The sequence below is a fragment of the Eublepharis macularius genome, chromosome 11 (genome assembly GCF_028583425.1).
Source record: "Eublepharis macularius isolate TG4126 chromosome 11, MPM_Emac_v1.0, whole genome shotgun sequence".
NCBI lineage: Eukaryota > Metazoa > Chordata > Lepidosauria > Squamata > Eublepharidae > Eublepharis > Eublepharis macularius.
In genome coordinates this window covers 88,048,045-88,072,701 of record NC_072800.1, presented here as the reverse complement: position 1 = coordinate 88,072,701, position 24,657 = coordinate 88,048,045, and the positions used below count along the sequence as shown (strand labels likewise).

At 45.2% G+C, this 24,657-nt stretch overlaps 1 protein-coding gene across 1 annotated transcript in view; it reads right to left on the bottom strand.

Annotated features, from left to right (window-relative positions):
* Nucleotides 1-9,201: 9,201 nt before the first annotated feature.
* The window catches only part of GARS1 (glycyl-tRNA synthetase 1), a 43,882-nt gene continuing 28,426 nt past the window's right edge, over nt 9,202-24,657 (bottom strand). Inside the window, exons 7-17 of the mRNA XM_054991076.1 lie at nt 21,819-21,964; nt 20,512-20,661; nt 19,632-19,794; nt 17,851-18,015; nt 16,098-16,205; nt 15,489-15,634; nt 13,875-13,960; nt 13,323-13,432; nt 12,317-12,410; nt 10,436-10,626; nt 9,202-9,531 (exon numbers count right to left, since the gene is read on the bottom strand). Coding sequence (XP_054847051.1) covers nt 9,406-9,531; nt 10,436-10,626; nt 12,317-12,410; nt 13,323-13,432; nt 13,875-13,960; nt 15,489-15,634; nt 16,098-16,205; nt 17,851-18,015; nt 19,632-19,794; nt 20,512-20,661; nt 21,819-21,964 — 1,485 coding nt within the window. The 3' untranslated portion in view covers nt 9,202-9,405. The remainder of the gene's footprint in view (nt 9,532-10,435; nt 10,627-12,316; nt 12,411-13,322; nt 13,433-13,874; nt 13,961-15,488; nt 15,635-16,097; nt 16,206-17,850; nt 18,016-19,631; nt 19,795-20,511; nt 20,662-21,818; nt 21,965-24,657) is intronic.

The window sequence follows — 24,657 nt, the reverse complement described above, 5'->3', positions numbered from 1 at the left end:
GTTTACTGTAGAGTTTCTGCTGAATCCTAGAGTAGTGTGATAGTATTTCCATGTTCACCCTGGAAATAATATCACTCCATCAGCGCAATGGTGATTTCCCCATTTTCCCCAGCTGGTCTACCAGAGGCAGGGGTCGAGGGCTGTCACCAGGAGTTCGGGGGGCTGCTGGCTATAGTAGACCAAGCAACCCTAGTTCTTGGTTCAGCATTTGGGTGTGGCCTGTTGGATCGGAACAAAGGTCCATCAAGCCTGACTTACTGTTGCCAGGTGGCGCTCGGAAGAGGACCTTCCCCTGTTGGTTGTTTTAAGCACCTGGGTAATCAAGATATACTCTCTTTGAATATGGAGGTTCCATCTAGTTAAGGACTATTGATTATGTATTAATTTGATTATAAACTTCCTCAGCCTCACAGAATAGCCCCTTTTTGTTGTCTTTTTTTTTTCCCTTGAAGCGGCTTGACAAAGTGGGTATCTTTTTTACTAGGGAGAGAGGTTACTGTCCTGTCCTCATTTGTAGGCTCCCTGGATATACAAGCAAACTGAGAATTAATGTCAGAGATTGTGGTTCTTAGAAAGGATGTTTTATCCAGCAGGGGGAGAAGAGAAAAAGAAGAAACAACCCTTTCATGTCCTTAAATGAGGCAGATCTGGTTACCTTTTTCAAGTCCTTTGAGGATGTCCTAAAAGATGATGAAAGTTCTCTGCCGCTCCATCTTATGGGAGATGAAAAGCTATTTTGTACATGTAAGTACTTGGTAATCCAGGCAGCAGATGAAACTATAATGTTGCCCCAAGAAATATGATTTCCCTGTTAACTAAAGAACATAGGAATGGAAGAAATAGCTCCACTGGATTAAACCCAGTATTGTAAATTCAGCCAATATAAATGCTCACAGGCAAGGAAGAATGGTGACAGTCCCAGCATCTGATAATCAGAGGCCTTTGAGGCCATGAGGGAAGGAGTTTATTTGCTAATTTGGAACAATATACTCCCCAGGGTTGAATCGGGACATTGGATTTTTCTCACATTACAGATGCTAATTTTCTGCACTTCACACCCAGGCTCTATCAAGCTGACTATAACATGTATTGTAGCTAGTTTCCTGACACTCTAATTAACAACACCCCCCTCACCCTCTGCCTGGATTATAAGGACCCTTTTCCCACTCCCTGTATCTGATGAAGCAAATTCTGACTCTCAAGAGCTCATACCCTGGAAATCTAGTTGGTCTTTAAGGTGCTACTGGACCCAAATCTTGTTGTTCTATTACAGACCAACACAGCTACCCACCTGAAACTATCATAAATAGGGTTATCTCTGTGTGATAGTTTTTTCCTCTTAACATTTTCATAAGCGAAAATTCAGCTCAGCTCTATTTATTCCCCTTTGCAAAGAGCATGAAACCTGCAAAGTGTGAGTATTGCATGATTGGCTAAGAGAATTTCATCAAAGCCCCACAGAGAGCTAATTAGTATCCAAAGAGAAGAACCTGATGACCTGCTCAATAAAAGCAAGCCAGAGAATCTCATTTGACAATTCCCTTAACAATTTGCAAAGTAACTCAATTATACAACCAGTTGTTTCGGAGCGGCATAAGAAGTCCCACGTCAAATAAATAAATATGTATCCTAGCTAGGAAGTGAAAAATCCAGGTTTCTAATGCCAGCCGATCCGTTTCGCTAAGCCTTCCTAATAGAGAACTCTTGATGGACCCTTCGGTCTGCCCCATTTGAGGTCATTTGCTTATGAAAATAAACCTTCCTGTCTGAAAATAAAGGTCTTTATGTAACTTCAGTCATGTTGTGTTGATGAAACAAAGGCCTAAACCACCCAGAAACATTTTGTCTTCTGGGCCGATGTTGACTATTCATGTTGCCTGAGATAAAATTCAGATTAATATGGGAACAGCATAATCTGTCCTGAATGACTAATATTGCTCATTTAGAAAGGGGAAAACACACTAATTTGCTAGGCTGTCAGTCTACAGCACACTCCGATTTTACTAGAGGGAAGACGTCTCTCATATACTACCCTGCAAAGTTTTAAGTTTGGCCTCAACAGGCCACCAAATTATTACTGTTTGCATAGCTAGAACTGCTAAGGGAAAATTCAGCTGGCTGTTTTTAATAGGAATATCCTTTTCTCCAGGGTCTTCAAACTCTTTGCTGCATTGATAAAACTACTTGCACTTAGGACTGGTTTGCACAGGAGGGTATGAATTATCCTTCATGTGTTTTGAAGCCTCTTGGTGCTTGTAACCACTGCACTGCAGCCACCCGCTGCCCCGTTTTCACTTGTCTCAGCAGTGACCTAATGGGCTTTTAAATGCTGAATAGAGCAAGGAAGTTACAATTCTGCTGCCAGAAGCCAATTTGTACCACAGAATGAGGGACGGGCAGGCATGCTTCTGTGAGAACTTGGCAACCGTTCGACATGGACAGCATTAGCAGCAACTTGTAACGATAGCTGATACAGGCACCCGGAGGCTTCTGAATATGAAAAGACTTGTTTGCAGACTCCTGTGTGAATCAGGCCTTGGGCATCAACGATGCCCCACTGATCTTAAGATGCAAACGAGCCTTTTGACCATTCACAGACTTAATTTCATTCTGTTGTTTTCTGAAAAGGAAACGGTGAGAGTACAGACAGTATAACAACTGAACAAACGCAACCGCTTCCACCCTAAAGGGAATCTCTCTGCAGATTAAAGCAGGTGCTGGCTTGTTACATGATCACCCAGCACATTAATATGAAAGCGAGCAGGGTAGATTTAGGAGCTATAAAACCCCATATTCGGCTTGAGCCTCTCATAAATATGAATTAGGCTTTTTGCCCATGGCAGGAAAAGTAGCAGGTTGCCGTCAAGATACAGTTCAAAAGGGATTACAGTTAAGCAGATATGAATTTCCAAAGTGCATCTGTCTGGTTTGCTATGTTTAAAAAAACACGTTCCATTTAGAGAGCAGACAAACTGTTGCTTTCCTGCCTTCTGGCACTGATAATTGAACCAAGGAAGGAATGGTTGTAAGTTTCCCACCAGTATCATTTGATTTCCCCTGCGGGGAGCAGCCAAGTTGTTTCTTGAGCACACCCAAGCACACCAAAGAACACAACACAGCAGGGGGGCAGAGGGGAGAAATGGCAGGAAGATGGGGGCTGGAAAGACTATGCCCACTGCCACAAACCCACGTCCAACTCAGGCTTAGGCTGACCTTCCCCTACCCTGAGGTAAAACTTCTACCATTTAAGCCTATGAAGCTGTATACTGGGCTGGGAAGCCTCTGGTAGCGTGGTTGATGTTAAGCTTCAACTTTCCTTCTTGTTCCACCCTTAAGAAATATTAAAAATGGTTACCCAGCCAAGTCTTAGGAGGGGACAGATCAGGGGTTTGCGCTTCCCTTTGGCAGAAACGGGCACACGAGGCTTGGGGAGGTTCAAAAGGTAACAGAAGGTTTATTTACAGTAGGTAAAGTCAGAGGGCAGGTGGGCAGATGTTTGAACTGATGTAACAAAGGTTTTTGTACAGGAACTTCACTGGTGTGAGGCACAAAACACTTGGTTTAACACTAGGTTGCTGGCTTCTCTCAGAGGCTGACACTGCTTCACAGATGTTACACTTTATATACTTAAACACAGCACGACTTCCCCTCCTCTCCAGACTTAAGGGTGCTCCACTGAGACAAACCCTTCCTAGATACTGGGCAGGCATTATAGTTACGAGCTATAACCATGTTCCTGGCACTGAAGGGGAGACTCCTCTCTACCCACTTCCTTGGCCCTCTATAATCCCCAAATCTCTTGAGTCTAAGTAGGAGTTAGTGCTGGTTTTCCCCACTTTAGTCCTAGGACTAACAGTGCTTCACAAACATTGGCTGATTCCGCACACGTTGGATAATGCATTTTCAATGCACATTATCAATCGTTTAAGGTGTATTTTTTGTTCTGCACACACAAAAATCAGTTCCAAATGATCTATAAAGAGGATTGGACGTGCATTATCCAATGTGTGCGGAATCACTCATTATTTCCAGAGGATTCTCTGGCTGACCCTCTCTGGTCTAAAGCCAGGCTTCAACTCCCTTCCACTCTCTTGTCTTCTCTCCAACTCCAACTGCCAGCTTCCCCAACAGACCATCCCCAACTGCCATTTCAGGCTAGCCACATTGTGGGGGGGAGGAAACATGTCAATCATAGCTCAATCGAAAAGAGTCCAGTAGCACCTTTAAGACTAACCAACTTTACTGTAGCATAAGCTTTCGAGAATCACAGCTCTCTTCGTCAGATGCGCATCTGACGAAGAGAGCTGTGGTTCTCAAAAGCTTAAGCTACAGTAAAGTTGGTTAGTCTTAAAGGTGCTACTGGACTCTTTTCGATTTTGCTACTACAGACTAACATGGCTAACTCCTCTGGATCACAGCTCACTGATTGGAAATCTCAGCCTCTGAAGCGGAGTCCGTCACACCCACATACAGGCGTTCCTGGCTTTAAGAAATCAATTCGTACACTGACATTGATAAGTTGGTTTCATTCCTTAAAGGTCTGGGCGGGAAATGTGTAAATCTAAAAAGCACAGTTTGGGGAGAGGGGTAATTGTAACAAAATCCAATTAAGACCAAAGCTAGGTGAAGTCCTTTGGATCAAATTTTAATTACCAACGGAGCCATGGATAAACCGAACAGCAGCTAGATAACCAAAAATAAATCTGGACCTTGCTAATTAATTACAGCTTCGTTTCCAAGCGTTTAGGTGCTAGCTAGGATAGTCCAATGGCAACATCTGGAAAGGCCTGGAATTTTTTTTTTGGGACATTGATGGGTTTGTTTCAAAGCTCCATCTGTTTTGAACTGGACCATTAAAAATTCCAGCAGCCTTCCCCCAAGATCTGAGCAGTACCTCCATCTGGTTTTACAGGAGTTTGGTGGGAATGGAGTTATTACTCTGCGTACAATTTGGTTCAGATAATTTCTGGATAATTTTAACAAACCCACATTTGATATGGGGAATGATGCAGAAGTGGGTAAGTGTAACGGAATATATCATTCCAAAAATTCTCCAAACATCAACACCTTCTCAGGCTGAAGAACATTAGCCATATGCCAGAGGAGAGCGACGAGGATGATCAGGGGTCTGGAGACTGAGCCCTACGAGGAAAGGCTGAGGGCCTTGGGAATGTTTCGTTTGGAGGACATTGAGGGGGGACACGATTGCGCTCTTTAAATATTTGAAAGGCTGTCATTTGGAGGAGGGCAGGGAGCTGTTCCAGTTGGCAGCAGAGGGTAGGGCCCAAAACAATGGGCTTAAATTACATGCACAAAGGTACCGACTGGATATTAGGAAGAACCTTTTCACGGTCAGAGTAGTTCAAAAGTGGAACCAGCTGCCTCGGGAGGTGGTGAGCTCCCCTTCCCTGGCAGTTTTCAAGAAGAGGCTGGATGAATCTTTGTCAGAGATGCTTTAGGCTCATCCTGCATTGGACAGGGGGTTGGACTAGATGGTCTGTATGGCCCCTTCCAACTCTATGATTCTGTAAGTTCTTACCAGGCATTGAGCTGACCTAGTGGAGCCAGATGGCACCAAGGCCTGTTTAGATCCTTCCCAATCTGGTTTTAGGCTTAGTTATGGGATTGAAACAGCCTTGGTCACCCTGGTGGATGATCTGTGCTGGGAGATGGACAAAGGTAGCTTGACTCAATTCTCCTGGACCTTTCAGCAGCTTTGGATACCACCAGTCATGGTATCCTTCTGGGCTGGGACTGAGAGGTACCATATGTCAGTGGTTCTACCTTGAGGGTAGATTTCAGGTGGTGTGGTGAGACTGTGGACCAGTTCCTTGGCCTTTGGTTTGCGGGGTCCCACCAAGCTCCATCTTGTCCGCCATGCTTTTCATCAACATGAAATTGCTGGGGGAGTTCATCCAGAAATTTGGGCTGGGCTGTCACATTATAGAGCGGATGACACTCAGCTCTATTTCACCCTTCCAGTAAATTCCAGGGAAGCTGTAGAGACCTTAAACCACTGTCTGGAGGCAGTTTTGGAGTGCATGTAGGCTAATAAACCGAAGTTTAATCTTGACAAGACAGCAGTGCTCAAGCGAGCAGAAAGTCTAACCTGGAACTTAAGGGTGTCCGCCATTCTGGACGGGACTGCACTTCCTTTGGGGGAACAGGCCGAGTTTGTGAGTGCTCTTGGACCTAGACCTATTTCTAGAGAAGCGAGTGGCAGCTGTGGCCAGGAATGCCTTTTACCAGCTTCGACTGGTTAGTCAACTGTGGCCTTTCCTGGGAAGAAAAGATGTAGCCACAGTGGTGCATGCCCTGGTTACAACATTCAGTCACTGCAATGTGCTCTACGTGGGGCTACCCTTGAGAAGTACTTGGAAAATTCAACTGGTGCAGAAAGTTGTCACCAGGATGTTGACTGGAGTGGGCTGTAGGGACAATAATCATTCCAGTCTTGGGCCTTCTACACGGGCTCCCCAATTTGTTTCTGGGCACAATTTCAGGTGCTGGTGGTGACTTCTAAAGCCTTATATGATTTGGGACAAACATATCCATCTACTACCTTTTGGACTTTACCTACCCAACTGTCATGTTTGGAGGCCCTGCTTTGGGTGCCACCACCTTCTGAAATTAGGTGGGTGGCAACCTGGTAGAGGGCCTTCTTGTTCATGGCACCGAATCTCTGGAATTCTCTCCCCGGTCTTGCTTGCCCCCTTCTGTTTCCATCTTCCACCAGTGGGTGAAGACTTTATCTGGCTTTCCCGCCTTCCTGCCTTGATTTTGTTTTTATGCACGTGTGTTTTATTGTATTGTGTGCATACTTTAACTTTAATTGTTTTGTTTCGGTTTTAATGGTTTAAGATGTATTTTTAGTATGCTTTTAATCAGTAAATCTGTTGGTGACCCTGATGGAGATGAAAAGGTGGAGTGTAAATTTTGTAAATACATAAAAGAACTCTGGAGCCATTGGAGAATAGGTCCTGTCCCTTTCAGAACATTATGAGCTCTTCATTCTCACACACACAGACTTCAAAATTTGCTGAGTCGGCCATTCCTCCAAACAATACCGTAATACTGTAAGGAGCGAGAGGTGTGGGACTCAAGCAGAGAATCTGCATTCCTTGCAGAAGAACTTAAGTTCAACTCCTACATTTTCTGGATAAGCAATCTCAGGTTGCCAGCTTTGGGGAAGACCCTTCCCTGCCTCAGACCATGGAGAGCTGCCGCCAGTCAGACAATATTGCATTAGATGGGTGGTCTAGTCAGTATAAGTTCATACCTGAAAAAAGTCACAATAAAAACCTCTTTCCTCCTCATCCGAAGGATTCAAGAGTCTAAGTGTCTCTTTCCCGGGAATATGGGGAAAGGAAGAGCAGACACATTTTCAGTTTTTGACATACACACAGGATCACCTAGACTGAACCCCTCCCCCAAAGAACACAAATTTTGTAGGAAACTCTTCAAATGACACCATGATTTAGCAGTTAAAAGTATTGGGCAGAGCAAATAACCTACTACTGCTTCTGATGTGAGACTATATAGGTTTTATCTTAGAGAAACTGAAGCTGGCTTTGTGAGCACCACGTCAGAAGTCGTGCGTGTCAAGTTGTCTCTAACCTATGCTGACCCTATGAATGAAAGACCTCCAAAACATCCTATCATTAACGGACTTGCTCAGATCCTCCAAAATGGAGGATGTGGCTTCTTTTATTGAGTCAAGCCATTTTGTTTTAGGTCTTCCTCTTTTCCTCCCGCCTTCCACTTTTCCTAGCATTATTGACTTTTCCAGAGAGTCTTGTCTTCTCATGATGTGACCAAAGTACGATAGCCTCAGTTTTGTCATTTTAGCTTCTAGGGAGAATTCAGATTTGATTTGATTTAGAACCCACTTATTGGTCTTTTTGGCCGTCCATGGTATCCGCAAAACTTTCCTCCAGCACATTTCAATAAATTAAATTTTCTTCCTGTCAGCTTTCTTCATTGTTCGACTTTCATATCCATACATAGTAATGGGGAATACTGGATTATCTTGATATTGGTCCCCATAGAAAGATCCTTTAAGGATCTTTTCTAGTTCTGGCCAAAAAAACCCTCTCCCCTCTCTCAAGTGGGCAACCCGAATTCTATTTTGGTGTTTTCAAACCAGCAGCACCCCCTTGTGGAAATATGGTGAAGTGTGCTATAAAATCCCCAAAGAACGGGTTCCTGAGAATTCGTCTCAGGGCCAATCAGGGAAGGGAGAGGAGATTCACCCCTCCTACCACTACCCCTTGATTTCACTAACCCATAAATTTCACCATCAGAACCGTAACTGTACACCACCACGAAGGAAAGGCAGAGTACGAATATTTTAAATAAGACAGACGACGATCTTCCAGTGTGATCCAGAAAATATGGTAGTAAACTGAAGTGGTGTAGCGGTTGGAGTGTCAGACCAGGATCTGGGAGACCCAGGTTCGAATCCCCATCCTGCCCTGGAAGCTTGCTTGATAACCTTGGGCTAGTCTCACACTCTCAGCCTAACCTACCTCATAGGGTGGTAGTTGTGAGAATAAAATAGAGGGGAATGACGTAAACCATTACTGGGGGGAGGGGGGAGCCAGGCATGAATGAAGTAAATGAATAAATAATTAGGTGGAGCTTTTCTCCACCACCTCCAAACAATGATTAAATGATGAGAATAAAGAATTCTACTGGACAAGATCTGAAAGTGTGTTTATATTTGGGAAATCATAGGTTCTCTCTCTCTCTCACACACACACACACACACAAGATCTCTCCTCCTAATGGCAGCATTCTCCTCTGATGCAAGGAGCCGAAAACTTGTACAGGAGGAAGTGCTGCCACAGTTTCTAATCCAGTAAGCTCAAACACAGCATGGCTTGGTGGACAGCATACACTAGGAAGACCTGGATTCAAATCCTATCTCTACCAAGAACTTGACAGATGAAAATCTAGGCAAGGCACTCCACTTCCAATTCAACTTCCCAGCTGCAAAGTTGGCACTGAACGGTGCCTCTGTCATAAGGCTATTATCTCAGAGGGATGAACGGGCAAATGGGGAGGCTATTACTTTAGGGTTTTCTTACAGCCTATCAACAGTCCATAAGTAGAAGGAATTAGAGCAAATATCCGATACAGGAAGGGTGCCAAAGATCTCCTGAAGAATGTAAGCCATAAGCAGTGAAAGCAAGCCGCACCAGCATTTCCATTCACTTTAATTGCAGTTATTGGAGACGGGAGTTAAAATTAGGCAGCCGTTGATGAGGGGGGAGAAAAATAACCAAAACATGTCCCTGGGCACGCATACAACGCGGTTTTGAAGAATACACGCGAGACGTTTCATATTAACATGAACAGTAAAAAGTGGACTTCTTGGTCAGGCTTCTTTGCCAGGCGTGAGCTTTATTCCTCGATGGTGTCCTTTTTGCCAGTCTCTTGTCCCTCAAAGAGTGGATACTTCGTCTCCACGTCGGCCCAAGTCATGTTGCCGTTTGCAAGGTCCCGCACAATGGCTGGAAGCTCAGAGATCTAAAAAGGAAGGAAGGTCAGTGAGGAGGCATTGCCAGGCGACCCTCCACACATCACAACCTACTCGGGGCTATGCTACGCGCTCTGAAGAACTGCATGGTTCTGTCCTCTTGGAACTGTGCCAGTCAGAAAGGCAGGTGGGCAACGATGCGATCGAAGGACTCCTTTGAGCAGGGCTCGGCCTTGCCGACTCCTCCTTCCCTCGAAAGGATAAACTCAACAGTGGAACAAAGGTACGTTTCTCTGATCTCAGCACTGGCCACCCTCGCTGGCCGTAGCTGCCACCTGTCCCTGTCCTCAGTACCTGGGCCCATCGTTCTTGCCTGAGAGCTAAACTACACAAGACAAATTACACAAGATGCAATGTTAGCCGGGAAGCGTAATTTGTAATTCACCTCTCTCTACAGAGCCGGCAAAGATCATTCCTCAGAGGGTTTGTTAGTAATTGGCAAGAGTCTTCCAGGCAGCAAAGAGGAAATTAACAAACTCTCTGAGGAGCGATCTTTGCCAGCTTTGTGTAGAGAGGTGAAATTCAAACTCTGTTTCCCAGCTAAGATTGCATCTTCCTTCACTTGAGTGTCCTCATGTAACTCGCCTTGTGTAGTTTAGCTCTGAGCGTCTCCTTAGATTAAGGCCGGGAGCCCCAGCGATTCCTTGCTTTATCTTGGAGCTGCATAGTTCAAGAGTTGTTGGGAGAACACCCTGCTATGGAGCCATAGCTAGAATCCCCTTCTCCATCTTTTGACAGGGGAGTAAGTCCACCTTCACTGTCTTTCTACCACCCCTTTTTAATTCTCCTTCCATTCAATGTGGCTATCTCCCCCCCACCCCGCCCACTGCTCCGCACTAGATAAGCACGCGCCAGCCAGACCACATCAAAGCTTGCTGAACCTGAATGCCCTACCTCTGCTCGTATCTGGCGCATCGAGTCACGGTCTCTTAAGGTAGCTGTGTGAGGAGCCCTGTTGACCGTGTCGAAGTCGATGGTGATCCCAAAAGCCACACCGATTTCATCGGTTCTGGCGTAACGCCTGCCAATGGACCCGGAGGAATCGTCCACCTTATGAGAGACTCCATTTCTGGTGAGTGCTTCAGCTGGAGGGGGGAAAGCGGAGGTTCACAATTCAGATCAATTTACTCGGCTTGAGAAGATGAGGTGTGTGGGGACCATACATGGTCCTAGAGACACTAACATGCTCAGAATCGGAAGTCTTCACTTAAACTTCTTCCTTCCCCAGTCTGCAACTTAAATATTCTTGACTTTTAATCCCCCTTACTGCATCAAGCGCACACGCCTTCCTAGGCTTCTCTGCCACCAACTTTCGTGTGCTTCAAACTGGGAATGTAAGAGGGCTGGCGGCCATTTCAAATGCAAGGCTCACAGCAATAGCAGAAGGGTGCATGTATTGATAAGGGGGAGAGGGCTGCAAAGGGAAAATCTAGACTCAGAGATCCTTCTCTTTTCAAAAAGGGTCACAGCTCTTATACTCTGCTAAGCAGCAACAGCGACAAAATAGAGAACTGAAAGTAGTGAGTCAGGAACACTGTCCTGATTGGCCTAGATGGGGATAGACAGCAGCTTTCCAAGATCTCTCTTCGTCTTGGTACGCTTTAAGATGCTGGGCATGAAACTGGGGGTCTTCTAGCCCAAAGCACAGTTTTCCCACCCCACCTCACCCCACCCCACCCCAGTCTTTTACCCAACGCCAAAAGGAGATCAGCAGGATTTGAGTCTAGTGGCACTTTAGAGACCAACAAGATTTTCAGAGTGTAAGCTTTTGAGAGTCAAAGCTCCCTTCTTTGGACCCTTGAGTGTATATATCGCAGCCAAAAGGTGGGTGGGTGTCACAAAGGGGGCATCAGGGAGGGACTGACAGTACGATCACTGGACCTAACACCACCAGTTGGACTACCTCAAGTTCATTCATTCGTTCATCTTCCATTGTTATATGCTATCTAGTGTCAGCAATGCCTTTCTGCTCTCTACGCTGGGCAAACAGGTCAGTCGCTGTGCAAAATAATAAATGAACATAAATCTGACATTAGAAATCACTTCACTCAGAAACTAGGGGGAGAACATTTTAATCTTCCAGGATAGTCCACTGCTGACCTAAAAATGGCTGTCTTCAAACAGAGAAACTTCAAGGGAAGATTGCAACACGAGAATGCTGAAATGGAGTTCATTCATAAATTCAGAACAACGGACCCTCCAGAGGCTGAACAGAGACAGGATTTTTTAAATCTCACTACAGGTGCTAATTTCTGCTCCAATCAAGCTGCATTGTACCATTGCACATTTACATCATAACATCTTCCTTTGCTCCACCCCTCCCATCTAATCAAGTTGCATTGGACCTTTACAACCTGATGCCCTCCCGTCTAACAGCCCACCCACCTTTGGCTGGGATATAAAGGCTCAGGGATCTCCATTCCTACTCATGTCTGAAGAAGAGAGCTCTGACTCTTGAAAGCTTACACTCTGACAATCTTGTTGCTCTCCAAGGTGCCACTGGCCTCAAATCCTGCTGTTCTACTGCAGACCAACACGGCTACCCACCTAAAAGGAGAATATATACCTTTAAATGCTAACTGATCCCTGAGTACAATGGTTTCTATCTCAACCATGAACAAGGTTTCTACTGTCTCATGGCAACAGCTGCTCATGAGACTTCCTTAGTCCAAGATCATGAACGTATCTGCAGACAAGCAGTGCTGGAAGGGACAGCCTTTCCCCACAGCCCATCAATGCAATTGACCTTCTTCACCCAGTGTCAGGGTTACTCACATAATTCCTTCACAAATGGCATGAATTCCTGGTTTTGGCTCAGGGGAAGGACAGAGCATTTGAATGGAGCCACGACAGCAGGGAAGCTGAAGTACTGTTGCAAAGAGAAAAAGAATGCTTTAGCCTATGAGACACCTGCTGTTAAAATCGGCATGACTTGGGCAATAACAACATTCGATTTATATACCACCCTTTAGGACAACTGAACACCCACTCAGAGCGGCTTACAAAGTGCGTTATTATTATCCTCATGACAATCACCCTGCGCGGTGGGTGGGGCTGAGAGACCTCCGAGAAGCTGTGACTGGCCCAAGGTCACCCAGCTGGCTTCAAGTGGAGGACTGAGGAATCAAACCCGGTTCTCCAGATTAGAGTCCCGCCGCTCTTCACCTCTACACCAAACTGGCTCTCAGTGTAGTATTCTGCACCTTACCCGGAGACCAGCAGCAACAAAAGGAGAGTGCTGTAAGCTGCTTTGGCTCCCCAAAGTTAAGAAATGAAGGAAACTGTGGCAGCCCCTCGCTCTATGGAATGGCATACCTGAAGAGGTCAGGAAAGCTCCCACTCTACCGGCCTTCCACGCACTATGCAAAACTGAATTATTCAAGAGAGCTTTTTACTCCAGACAGAAGGTCTCAAAAAGATGCATCAGTAAAGGGAATTGGGAGTGATGACTTTACTACTACTGCTGCAAGTTTGATCCCATTGAAGTGTTCTAAGTTGTTGAATGTATTTGTCTTAGAACTGCTTATGCTCTGTTTCAGCATTTCTTCAACTCTGTATTAGATTTCTGCTGGTTTTAAATCGTTGCAAATTTGCATGATTGTGCCCTGTTACATGTTTACTGAAATGCCTTTGAAATTGACTGTACTGACTCACACCGTGCAATCCTCCTGGAGTCTCAGTGAGAAACAAGACTAGAAAGAACATAAATAAGTAAACAAACACATCCCGAGAGAAGACGTGCACGGAGGGCAACCGTAAGGGGAGTTGCAGGAAAGCTTACCGTTCGCTGCTCATCTCCCTCCCGAATGCGGAACGTGTGCTCAAATACCGTATACATGATTCTTCCAATACCAAACGAGGGCTCAATCACATTCGGAACGACCTCTTCCACTAGAAAACCCAGAGGAGTTATCAGGGTGGCACAAGGGCCAACTTGGGTGCAATGCCTATGAGTCCCAAAGAAGTCAGGGCTGAACCAGAGAAGACGTTGCAGCTCTGTGTGCGTGTGTGTGTGGTGTGTGTGTGAGAGAGATCGGCTCTCCCAACTGCTCGGTTTTCTTTTAAAGGCATCTACAAAAGAGTGAATATGACTGGGATGATGTGAGGTGGGCTTCAAATTGCTTCTGTATTGGAATCTGGACAGGCAATGTCAACTGCCTACGGTTTTTAAGAGTGGTAGGTTGTGATGTGAGCTTGTCTGCAGCCAGGCCAGACTCGGGCTGTGATGCTGTGACACTATTCCATTGCAATTTTGCTATACAACATTGTACTGATTACAGAAAGCCACTTCAAGTACAGGGGGAAACAGTACAGACATTTGAAGAAAAATTACCATGCAAGGTTTTCTCGAATCTCTTCACAGTGACCATCGCCTTCGTTAATTGGAAAGTTTTCCCTTCAGTTTCAATGGTGATTTCCCTGCCAAGGAGAACAAGAGTTTCAAAGTCAGGGGCAGTTTCGAGGTGTGTGCGGGTGAAAGGAATAAAATTACTGAAGTGGCGGGGGGAAGCCTTGAGGCAGCCAGGGGGTTACAGAAGGCAAGGCACCAAGCCAGGCCACAGAGGAGCAGCCTCTGCAGAAGCCCTAAACTGAGTTTCTTTTTTTCTCCCCTGCCCAAAGTTTTTTTGCATGAGGTTTTCTTGCCTGTTCCGGCCCCGTACAGCTTCGCCGTCTCTGAGTTCTGCATGCACAGTCAAAATACCTTGATTCCGTTTCCAAACTCCTTCCCAGACTTTTTTGCGTTCTGCACATCGGAAGGCTGCATCCAACGCAGAAAGAGCCTTTCTCCCTGTGCAGGTTTTCTCCCTGTGCAAAACCCTGGTGTGGTTTCTACACTGAAGTAAAGACGGCTTTTTTGAAGAGCAGAACGTTTCCATCGGTGCCCCACCTTTCGCCTTCCCCTTTATTCCGCTGCATCCTGATTGGCTGAACAGTAATATGCAAATACACCTCTCCCCCCTTCATCCCACCTCCCCACCAGTCTTGGCCCTAATATGTTGTCATTATTTCTTACATGTTGTGTGACTTTGGCAGTAAATTTGCCTTCTTTTGGGGGGAGTGTGTTGTGTTTCGGTTTTTTTTTAGTCCAGGATTTCTCCTTTTTTAAAAAAGTTGTAGCACTGTTGTTGTTTTGTTTTTAAAGAAAAAATCCTGTTTAGTTTCGTAAACTTTCTCTCCGGAACTACTCAGCTAGTCAAAACACAGAATTTTCTTTTAAACTGTGGTGCTCAAACAGGGTGTTGTAGAGGTTAGCCACAACTCCCCTAATGTCCAAATGTTGTGATGTTACAATGCATACGCAAAACAAGAAGAAAAGGCCACACTGACAAAACTGCTGATGTCTTCTCCCCAAAAGCCCACAGCAGAAATGGCATTTTTTTAGTGCAAAAATAAAAACCAGATTCCACTTCAGTCAGACTTCCTCAAGTATATAAATCAAATGTTATTATTATTAAGTCCAGAATTAAAGAACTGAAGCTATATGGGGGCCCAGACCCAATGAGCAAGCAGATCTGATCTTGGCAGGCCAAATACTCAGAAAAACCCACTTTGAAATTTGGATGTTTTTAGTATTGTTAATTTATAATAACTGTTTTATATATTTTAACCTTTATGTATTTGTAATCTGCCCTGAGCCTGCTGGAAATGAGGGGAGGGTGGAATAAAAGTCGAAAATAAATAAAAAATTAAGGTTGAGCAGGTAGGAAAGGCCAAACAAAGCTGAAGGTAAACAGCTCAGGGTAGGGAAACGGACCGGCACCCCTCTCTGAGTTCCAGGAACAAAGAAAGAACACATTGTCAACAAAACCTATATATTCCAAGATCAAAAACTAGACACTTAGAACAAAGACATGCATTTGGATGAAGTTCTGGCCGAAGTGTTAAGGCATAAACAAATGACAGAAATGCCCGATTCACCTGACCTGGGGGCTCAGGCATCACTTACCCTTTTTCGTTCAATAGTTTCTCCATCTCGTTGATGTAACACTCGTCGCAGATGGCGAGGTATTCCAGCACCAGCTTGGCATCCTTCTTATACGCCTTGCCGATGGCTCCCTTATTTGGTTCAAATTGAACTACGTTTACTGTTTTGTGCAGCTGGAGTTAAGGAATGCAAACAGGATCGGAGTGTTTTTGCAGACTGTTGTGCGATGTCTTGCAAATGAGAGAAACCCTGCGCTACAGCACTGCTATGAAACATGTCTTAGTGTCACAGTTCACAGCCGGTATCTACTAGAAGAACTTACCTGTGTTTTACACTCGGTAAACATATGGGCTTAAGATTCTTCCATTTGCCCATGCTGCAAAATGTGCATAAAATAGATCGGGGTAACCAGTGAGTGCAGCTAATCTAAATTAATCCCAAGTCAACCAACCCATGTCAGCTACACTAACAACAAAGGCAACAAACTTATGAGTGAGATTCTGTTTTAGAAGACTTTGAAAGGTGCTTTCGTTACTCATGAGAAACTTGTTCAGAAGCAAAAAAGGAAAAACCCTAAAGAAACTTTGCGGTTTCCCTTGGAAAAGAACTGGGGTATTTTTAAAAGGATATGGGCTCCTTCAGAGGCTTTTCAGCATTTAGAGGGACTTTGGTGGCTCTGGCATGGCAGGAGAGGTCATAGCAGGAGCGGTCAGCACAGCCAACGATTTCAATCCACCCCTGAAAGACAGCCAGAAGCGAAAGCATTTACCTTTCTTCACTGAGCCATTAATCAGTCCGAGCTGCCTCTCCTGACAATACTCCCAGATATAATAATATAATAATAATAATAATAACATTCGATTTATATACTGCCCTTCAGGACAACTTAATGCCCACTCAGAGCGGTTTACAAAGTATGTCATTATTATCCCCACAACAACAAACACCCTGTGAGGTGGGTGAGGCTGAGAGAGCTCTGAGAGAGCTGCGACTGGCCCAAGGTCACCCAGCTGGCTTCACGTGGAGGAGTGGGGAATCAAACCCCGTTCTCCAGATTAGCGTCCTGCTGCTCTTAACCACTACACCAAACTGGCTAGATAGGGTAAAGAGCGCCCGGTCCTTAACTGTACCTTCAGATTTCAGATATAAATTTTTTTACCACATTGCAAGTGTATGAAAACATGTGCCTGCCACTAAAACAAAGGGAATTTTGACTAGGTATGCAGGGCAAAAACATAAAGCTTGTGCATTTGTGTAAATCTGAGCACATATCTTTTTTTAAAGAAGAAACTGTAAGAACATACACCAAAGACTTGTGCTTGAGTATTTCTGTGATTCACCACTTTGCAGGCCAAAAGGCCTGGGTCACAACAAAGCATAAAGTGACGCAGCATGGGAGGGAAAAAAACCCTTAATCAACAAGAAAGCTGAATTCGTAATTTTAAGGATGAAATCCAATTAAAGCAACTTCTTCAGTAAAGAGGGCTAGGTAAGTACATACTGCTCTGGAGTGTCAGAGTTAACGTGAATATTTTGACACAATTTTTTCAGAAATACCCCAAGTATACCACCTTAGAGACCAATAAGATTTTCACAGTGTAAGCTTTCGAGAGTCAGACCTCCCTTTGGGACTCAAATCTTGCTGTTCTACTGCAGACCACCACAGCTACCCCTCTAAACTAAACTGAAGTCAGTGGATCTGCTTCACTGATTCAACTGCACATTTTCATAAAATGTTGGATGCGCGAAATTGATAGACAGGCATATTCACAGTTTAAAAGCTGAAAATGAATTTGCCAAAAGTAATGTCTGAATCACCACTTTTAGAAACTGCGGTTAGCTCCCAACTGCAGTTTACAACAATATTTAGAAGCAAATTACAATTATTGTTCGGAACCAACATGGGGTAGTTCTTATAGAATGAAGGTAGTGGATTTTATGCAGAAGGGAGAACCATGTGATTTGGAAGGGTGTTCCCGATCTCGTCATCACAGATCAGAGACCTGTTCTGAGTCTAATAAATCAGCCTTAAGCCATCGGTTGTCTCTTCAGAATCTCTTGATGGCCCCAGAGCTCCCTTGGAGCAATGCTCTTCTCTAATGTTATGGCTTCGATCCGGACAAGAATCCCTTGGATTCCTTTTTGAACAAGTACGATTTGAGGAGGATTGCATGCAAAAAATCCTTCATAAACCACATCGTAAGACAAACGGTCAGGTCGAGGGACCCTGTAAGAGGTAAGAAAAGTTAAAGCTTTGTAATGCTGCTACGCCACAAGACTTCATCAGAACACACAACTCCACGGCCTATAAAGCTCTTGGTGAAAATGACAAAACGTCCCCGTAACACAAAACCTTCCCCCCTCCATCCAGTCAGCCACATACGTAGGATGTTTTGGACTCTGCGTCCCAGCAATCGCAAGCATAGTGAGCCATCTCGTTTTCCATATGTTGTCGGAAGCGAAGCTTGTTTGGGGAAATGCCAACTTTGATGAGGTAGAGATAGATTCTGCCAATGAAGTAACCCAGCACCGAGTTATTGATTACGCCCTAGAAAGACAAGACACACTCCAGCTCAGAGACGGCTTCTGATCACACACTGAAGACACTGCATTGTTTTGGACAGGAACACACAACAATTCCTCAAAATCTAAACATTACAGAAGTTACCCGTCCTTATGGCAAAGTATTTTTTTAGAAAAAAACTCTACAGATTGATTCCAACACCACTGTTGGAGGGTGACGAGTACACAAAAATTAGCTGCATACCTTGCAGGTAATTCCTATTGATGGTTTACGCTGAAGTGGTAGGTTCAACCAGAGTTAATCAAAGATAGAAGACTGGATTAAACAACTCCTTTCTGCAAACCGAGGGACAAAACTCCCCTCAGTTTGCTCATGCTCAAGCAAGATTCCTCACTCACTGGATTCAACCCTTCAGTCTTTTATCAATGTGGTCAAGACTGTGATAAAGGGTGAGGCCGTACACTAGTTAAGTCATTAGATCTTTCCCCACAAACTCTTAAGACCAATAGCTCTGGGGAGATATTGAGAATTCAGTAAGAAATCCATGTTCTCACAGGACCGCAATTCCCATCTGTTCTTAGAGAGAATTCCATTGCTTCCCAGAAACTGAGGCAACACAGTTGCTCTTATGAATAAGGATACACATGAACACATGTCAAACTGAGTCCACACAGCTTTGGAGAACATGCTGTAATCTAGTAATTCTTAACGGGAGGGAGCGCTCATCTGGTCTACTAATTTTAGGGGCATTCATGAGGATTTAAGACAGCTGGTTTCCCCCACCTGCAGTGGCCTCTGGCATCCAGAGAAAGAGAGCCATTTCATACTGATCGCCTTGCACCGAGCATAAAATCCCAGATTTCTCCCCCAGACACAAATAGTTGCAAAGAGAAATCAAGCCTAACTTTAAGGATTTGTCTGATGGGGTCCAAGTATATGCCCGAAATCTGTGTCTATCATAAATACATATATGCAAATAAAGGTGTCTTGTTTGGAAGGCTTTTTTAAATTAAACTTTATTAAGAATATTTAAAACCAAGAGATTAAAAACTAACAAAAATGAAAAAAACACAAAAAGATAAAAAATATAAAGCTAAAAGATATTTAAAAAATAAAGTGACTTCCAATTTTCTCTACAACACAAGTAAAAACACAAACTTAACACTTACTCTATAATTACAAAAAATAAATCTCTCTGTTTTCTATTACCCAATTTCTCTCTTTCCCCCACCCCTTAATCATCAATTCATAGTTTTCTGTTTCATTCAAAAAGTCTGTAAGGGGTTTCCAGTTAGCAATCAATGTAGATAATATCTTTTCTCTAATCAATGAAGTAAGTTTAGCCATCTTTGCAAGTTCCATCATCTTGACCAATGTTTCCGTTTTTGTGCATATAATAATCTCGCTGCTGTTGTCGTATATATATATAAAAATAATGTTGTTTGGAAGGCTGTTTTCAAGGCATTCAATGATAATCTTGCATACATGGTGAGCATTAAAAGTTAAGGACCACTGCTTTCTGAGCCAAGAGACATTATGGGTCTCTAACATCCAGCTGACTAACCAGCCGCGACTAGCAAGTGGGGTCAGGCCAGATTTATTCCCCCACCCCTTTCTTCCACAAGGTATGGCTGCATTACCTGCTCAACAGCATCCCCCAAGCGCATGGCACGCGCCGACTGCCCACTGGTCTGGGCTTTGGAGGAGTACAGGAGGATATGGAGGTCAGCTACATTCTCAAACTTGGGGTGATGCTTTTCACTGGGATCCACGAAGTGTTCAATTTCTGCCATAGTGAATTCTCTTTTTAAGAAAAGATTACACCGCAGGATTAGAATAGTTTAATAGCCGCCAGGACATTTCCCCCGAAGTGAGTAACGCACACACACAAATTGCACAGCAGAGCCCCAGATGAAAAAGCTAAGCAAACTCCACACTATAATCTGGGGGTCCGTCTCAAGTCAAAGCAGGAAGCAAAGTAAATGTGAGTTACACGTATATTTAGGTGTATTTTAAATGGTTGAAATTTTTTTAAAAAAATGAAAAATGAAATCCTGCCCTCAAGTCATAGCTGACTTATGGCGACCCCTGGTGGGGTTTTAATGGCAAGAGACTGACAGAGGTGGTTTGCCATTGCCTGCCTCTGCAACCCTGGTCTTTGTTGGAGGTCTCTCATCCAATTACTAACCAAGGCTGACCCTGCTTAGCTTCTGAGATCTGACGAGATCAGGCTCACCTGGGCTGTCCAGGTCAGGGTATTTAAAATAGTTAACCTTCTCAAAAGTTATAGGGTCTGTCAAAAACGAATACCCCCAAGTAAATTTTTGAGTACAGGAGAAAGGAACCACATGGTAGGCAAATGAATGCAGGGAGACCTGAGTGGAAGAGAACATGGTAGAAAGGCTTTTCACGCTGCCTTGATTCGTGTTTCTGCCAGAAACAAGCTTTTATTTGCTTGAACATGAAGGGATGAAGACACCCAACCGAGCCCTTTAGGAGATGAGAAGGCCTTCACAATACCTGACTCGAATGAGCCCTGAGCGAGGCGAGATCTCATTTCTGAAGGAGTTCCCAATCTGGGCAGCGGCAAAAGGCAGTTTGCCTTGGTTGAATTCCAGCAAGCGTTTGAAGTTCAAGAAGATCCCTTGTGCGGTCTCCGGCCTCAGGTAGCTTTAAAGAAAAACAGACGCAGAGGATGATAGGAGACTTGCTGGGAAGGAGGAGAACAGCACAGCAGGCAACAGAGAAGCCTGATTTCCCTGTTTTATCAGCAAGGCGACGTGCCTGCCAGCTGGGAGGTGCAATGTAAGAGCTAACTTCCTGGGGCTCAGCTAGCACCTCCTCCCAGGGTGGTCCCTCACGTGGCTGGAAATAAGAGTCTTCAGCGTCGGCATCTCCCTTGCAGGCTTCCCCCCTCGCCTGCATTTGTGAACTGAGGCCCAACCTTGGATCCCGCAGTCTCCTCGATCCTCACTGGGACACACTAACAGATTTCACTTTCTGCACTCTAATGAAGAATCATCGCCGTATCCCGCTGTGGCAGGAGACCTACCACTGGCAACCCGCTGTTCCCACCTTGGCTTGAAGCGGCAGGCAGAGAAAAGCAAAAGCCAAAAAAAATCCCAGTGGGCTAAGGCATGATGTCATGTCCGGGGAAAACCTGAAGTGACATCAGTTCTCTCTAGGAAATGCTGGAAACTCTATGGTTTTACCGGTGCTTCTGACAATTCCTAGAGCTGTGTGTCATCACTTACAGGTTTCGGAGTGACTTCATGCTGTTGTCTCCCCCGCTCCCCCCTGCACATCCCTGCCTCTTTTTGGAGTCCCACCCAACATAAAACACAAACAAACCCACGTTAGGCTGGGCTTAGTTTTCCAAATCTGCAGAGAATTGTGTAGGTGGTTCCTGATAAGGACACATTGTGGATTCAAATAGTCACTTCTACAAAGAGTCGTAACTGGCTTCCGCTGAGCTCAAGTTCCATGTGGAGAGCGACCCTGGTTGTCCCACCCCCTGCTGTACCTTATCAAACATGGGAAAATACATCTCCATCCTTTAGAAACTAAGCTCTTTTTCTGACGCCAGGCTTAGCAGACCAACAACTTAGCAGACCCCTCTTCTGCTCCTCCATAGTCATTTCTGTCATTACTGCTGCCTGGGCATAAAATTCTTTCCCCTGGAAAGTTTCAATGATCCCTCTAGAAGGGGAGGGAACCAGACCAAAAGTGAAACAGGCTGCATGAAGAGGGATTCAGTTAATGGTCCCAGAATGTGTCGCCCTCCCCAAGCACAGAAAATGCAAGATCAACCTGCGTGTGAAATATACCCTGGCATGTTTCCTCCTGGACCGATGGAAGTCTTGAACATCAGGTTGAAAGAGACAGGGGGGCTGAGGTCATTTCCGGTAATGGGGGACTTCACGTTGTAGTTCACAAACAGATCTGCAAGCTCTTGCTGGCTGTAGTTGTCCAACTACGAGGAGCAAAAGCGTGAGAGAAGATGAGCATATTATACCAGCAATAAAAGACTCTACTCACCCCACTTCTGTTGTAATAAAACACAAGTCCCCTAGGGTCACCCAAGACCCAGCAATTGTAAGAAATGACAAGGCTGTGCCAGCAGAAGTAACAGTGAGTTTTTTTCAAAATGACACCCCACAAACAAGTCCAAAGAACTCCTCCAGATGCCTCAAAATAATGAGGCTCCAAAGCAAGGAAGTGCAAGAAGGGAAGAAAATACTTTGCAGAAAAGGTGAATTTAAATTGGCCAGCGATCATCCTGCAGCTCCATATTCACAGATGAGTTGGGAAAACTCAGTGCACTTCAGACATGCTGTGATATTACCATCAGCTTTCAAGAAGGGGCAGCGATGCCCACATGACGCCCACAGTCTATTCTGACGATACTCAGGGGCTCAGCAGCCACCTCTGCCAAGCCACTTGGGGGCTGTTCAGTTCTAGGAAAGTGGGCAAGGACTCACGGTTGGCAGATGGTTCCCACCTTAAAACAACTATAACCAGGACTGGAAGGTGGACAAACTGCAAGCCTCCATGAGCTACAGAGAAGGAAGGAACCCATCCTTTCCCAACGAACCCTTCTCCTCAATCTCACCCCAGTGCTCAGACCTCTTTTGGGAAACAGCAAGCCAGACGCTGAGAAAAGAGTAAAACTGTTGTGCTGGGGAAGCAGAGAAAAAGCAAAGCTGGATTGGGGAGGGGGGGGAGGATTCCTCTTTCTCCAGCTTGCTTTCCTCTGGGCACTGTGGAAAGCTCACTCTCTCCCCTGACCTGCTGTAACTCATGCTAAGGAGAGAGAGGGAAGGCATTTATGGAAGCCATTCCCCTCATTCCAGATACATAAGGGATGACTAAGATACTACCGGGATGGGGAATGACTGTCTACATGGTCAGAGGTACTCTGGTAACGTAGAAGGTTATAGCTCTAAGATACAATGATTCATATTAAATCATGTGTTTGGTGGGGTGGCACGCAGGGCACGAATTAGTCAGATGGCACTTTCAGCTAACAGCGCGTGCAAGTGCGGCACTCTCTGCGAGCTGCAGAATTTTAAACATTTATTTCTGGTTTATAGTCCACCTTTCTCACTGAAACCCGAGGCGGATTACATAATGTAAATCAGTGCAATCAACAGGTTTAGGAGACACCTACTAAACAAACTAAAAAGCCGAGGCTTGCAGAAATCCGTCCTCCGGCTTCTCCCCAGGCTCTGCTCTGAGACAGCCAGACGGACAAGAAACCAGTCAGTAGTTTCAGACTGATACTTACAGTTCTCTGCTCCTCACAAATAGGTACAAAGAACTCAGTATCAAGAAGCGGAACAGGCTGTGGGTCCACAGATTTTTTGTAAAGTGCTCAATTTTAACCCCTCAGCAGGAAATAAAATACAAACGGCATGAGGCAACCGTGCCAAAGTTTCTTGGGCTGCTGCAGGGACGCTCGTTGAGTGTGCACAGCGGATGCAACAGGACTGTCAGAAAGCCCTATTCCTAAAGAAAGCTACGGCTTTCTTGGCTCTTTGGAATAACCCTGCCGAAAGTCACAAGACTTTGGCAACTTTGCCAGTGGTAAAGAGTCTGGGTGTGCTCCTGGATGCCTCCCTATCGATGGAGGCTCAGGTCACGGCGGCTGCCAAGTCTGCATTTTTCCATCTTCGCCAGATCAGGCAACTTGCCCCCTACCTGACGCCCCAGGACCTGGCTACAGTGATCCATGCAACGGTCACCTCCAGGCTAGATTACTGTAACTCACTCTACGCTGGGCTACCCCTGGGCCTGATCCGGAAACTACAACTGGTCCAGAATGCGGCGGCACGGGTCCTGACTGGTATACCTTACCAGTCACACATCACACCTGTCCTGCGCCAGCTGCACTGGCTTCCGGTTGAATTCCGAATCAGGTTCAAAGTGTTGGTTCTTACCTTTAAAGCCCTGAGTGGGTTGGGACCGGCATATCTTCGGGACCGCCTCTCCCTGTACATTCCCTGGAGATCGCTCCGATCAGCGAATAAATATTTACTTGTGGTCCCCGGCCCTAAGGAAGCCCGCCTCGCTTCAACCAGGGCCAGGGCCTTTTCAGTCCTGGCCCCAGCCTGGTGGAACGCTCTGTCAATGGAAACCCGGGCCCAGCGGGACATATTATCGTTCCGCCAGGCCTGTAAGACAGAGCTGTTCCGCCAGGCGTTTGGTGATTGAAGGGGGCGGTGCCCTGTCGGCCTCCCACCTTTGGGGTGGGGAAGGTTCTCCCCACCACTGCACCTTGTTAATTTGTTTTATTATTTGTATATTGATTTTAGTTTTTGTTTTTATAGATTTTAACTGTTCACCGCCCAGAGCCCCTGGGGATGGGCGGTATATAAATTGAATGAATAAATAAATAAATAAAGAGCAGGCCCTAAAAGTAATTGTGTTTTACAGTCAACAGTCTGCCTGGGTGCAATGAGCAAGCTAGAAGGATCTCCTGGTAGTCTCACTTAACGGTCAGGTTTTACTAGGCCTACAGGGAAAGTAAAGCCCGTATACCTGGGCAGATTCCTCTTGGTGCATAAAGCTGGTGTGCATAACCAAGGGAGCATTTTTGGACCAAGCTTATTTAAAAAACTGAGACCAGAGAGAGGGGAAGGGAGCAAACCGATGTAGATAGGCTGC